Here is a 1,212-nt window from a genome sequence, read left to right on the forward strand (position 1 = left end):
ATGTTGCTAGGATTGTGAGCAGTGCTGCTCGCAACCCTAGACTTTGCTCGGATTGCGAGCGCGCTGGTAGTAGTCGTAGGCGTCGCCAGCCACCTTGGGAGCGGAGCTGCTCGTAGTCCTAGAAGATGTAGGATTGCGAGCGTAGGCGCTCACAATCGCACAGAGATGCTAAGATTGCGATGACTGCTGCTCACAATCCTTCGACTTCTAGGGTTGAGAGCGAGGCTGCTCTCAATCCTAGCCGTCTATCTAGAAAAGAAGGTTCACCCTCCGTGCAGGGGTTGGTCCTGCAACGGTGTCTCGTGCGGAGCAGTGGTGTGCTGTCGCGCGAGGGTTGCAGGCGTGAGGGTCGAGGGTACCTTTTCCCCCCTTTGCTATTAACAATGCTTTGGAATCTATGAACATGACCTCGAGTGGAGCGCCCGAGGCAGTTCTCGACAGGCTCTCCGTGCACTCGACCCCGCCCTCGCCGCAGGCAAGCTCATTCACAATCTGCTCTGTCTGCTTCTGCAGCCCCAGCCAATTCTTGGTCCAAGTCACCTCAGAGGTACTGGGCCCGCGTCGCCACGACCGACTTGGAAAGAGAGAAAATGCGCCGGTCTCATTGTGGGAATGATCTCGTCAAACCGCCCGCCTACACCCCTGTAGCCCCTCTGCATCCTTGCAATGCGTGCGAGCACCCAGCAGCAGCGCTGCGTCGCCATTGTCGACCCCATCTCGACCGGAGCCTGTGTGGCCGTGGAGGCGACCAAGCGCGGCTACGCCGTGGTCGCAGTCTGGTCGGCCGTGGTCACAAAAGACCTGCGCAACATGGTGCCGGAGCATGCAAAGGGTCTCCGATACCATGCCCAGGTGGACGAGGGAGAGTCGATCGAGGCGACGACACAGCTGCTCCGCAAGGCCGCGGCGCCGCACAAGGTCGACGCTGTCATTTGCGGCGCAGAGGTGCGCCACGCCACCGCCGCCGCTCGCCCCTCCACGCACCAAGCTGGCATATGTGCATGGCACCACCTCTCACCCCATCCCGCGCGCGCCTCTCGCAGACGGGCGTCGAGCTCGCCGACCGGCTGTCGCAGCGGAGCGGGCTGGCAAGCAACGGCACCGAGCTGGGCAACCGGCGGGACAAACACACGCAGCAGCAGGCCTCCCGCCATACCTGCCTGGCCTACCCTCCTTCCCCTCCATCGTCGCCCGCGGCCCATCCTCCCCATT

The 1,212-nt window shown here is 62.5% G+C and overlaps 1 protein-coding gene across 1 annotated transcript; it reads left to right on the forward strand.

Annotated features, from left to right (window-relative positions):
* Positions 1-666: 666 nt before the first annotated feature.
* Positions 667-1,186, forward strand: EMIHUDRAFT_259312 (hypothetical protein; the record flags this gene model as incomplete). The annotated part of the gene is made up of 2 exons (XM_005757879.1): positions 667-945; positions 1,044-1,186. Coding segments are annotated over 2 exons (422 nt in total), but the record flags the coding sequence as incomplete, so codon positions are not given.
* Positions 1,187-1,212: the final 26 nt, after the last annotated feature.

The sequence above is a fragment of the Emiliania huxleyi genome (assembly GCF_000372725.1).
Source record: "Emiliania huxleyi CCMP1516 unplaced genomic scaffold EMIHUscaffold_8992, whole genome shotgun sequence".
NCBI lineage: Eukaryota > Haptophyta > Isochrysidales > Noelaerhabdaceae > Emiliania > Emiliania huxleyi.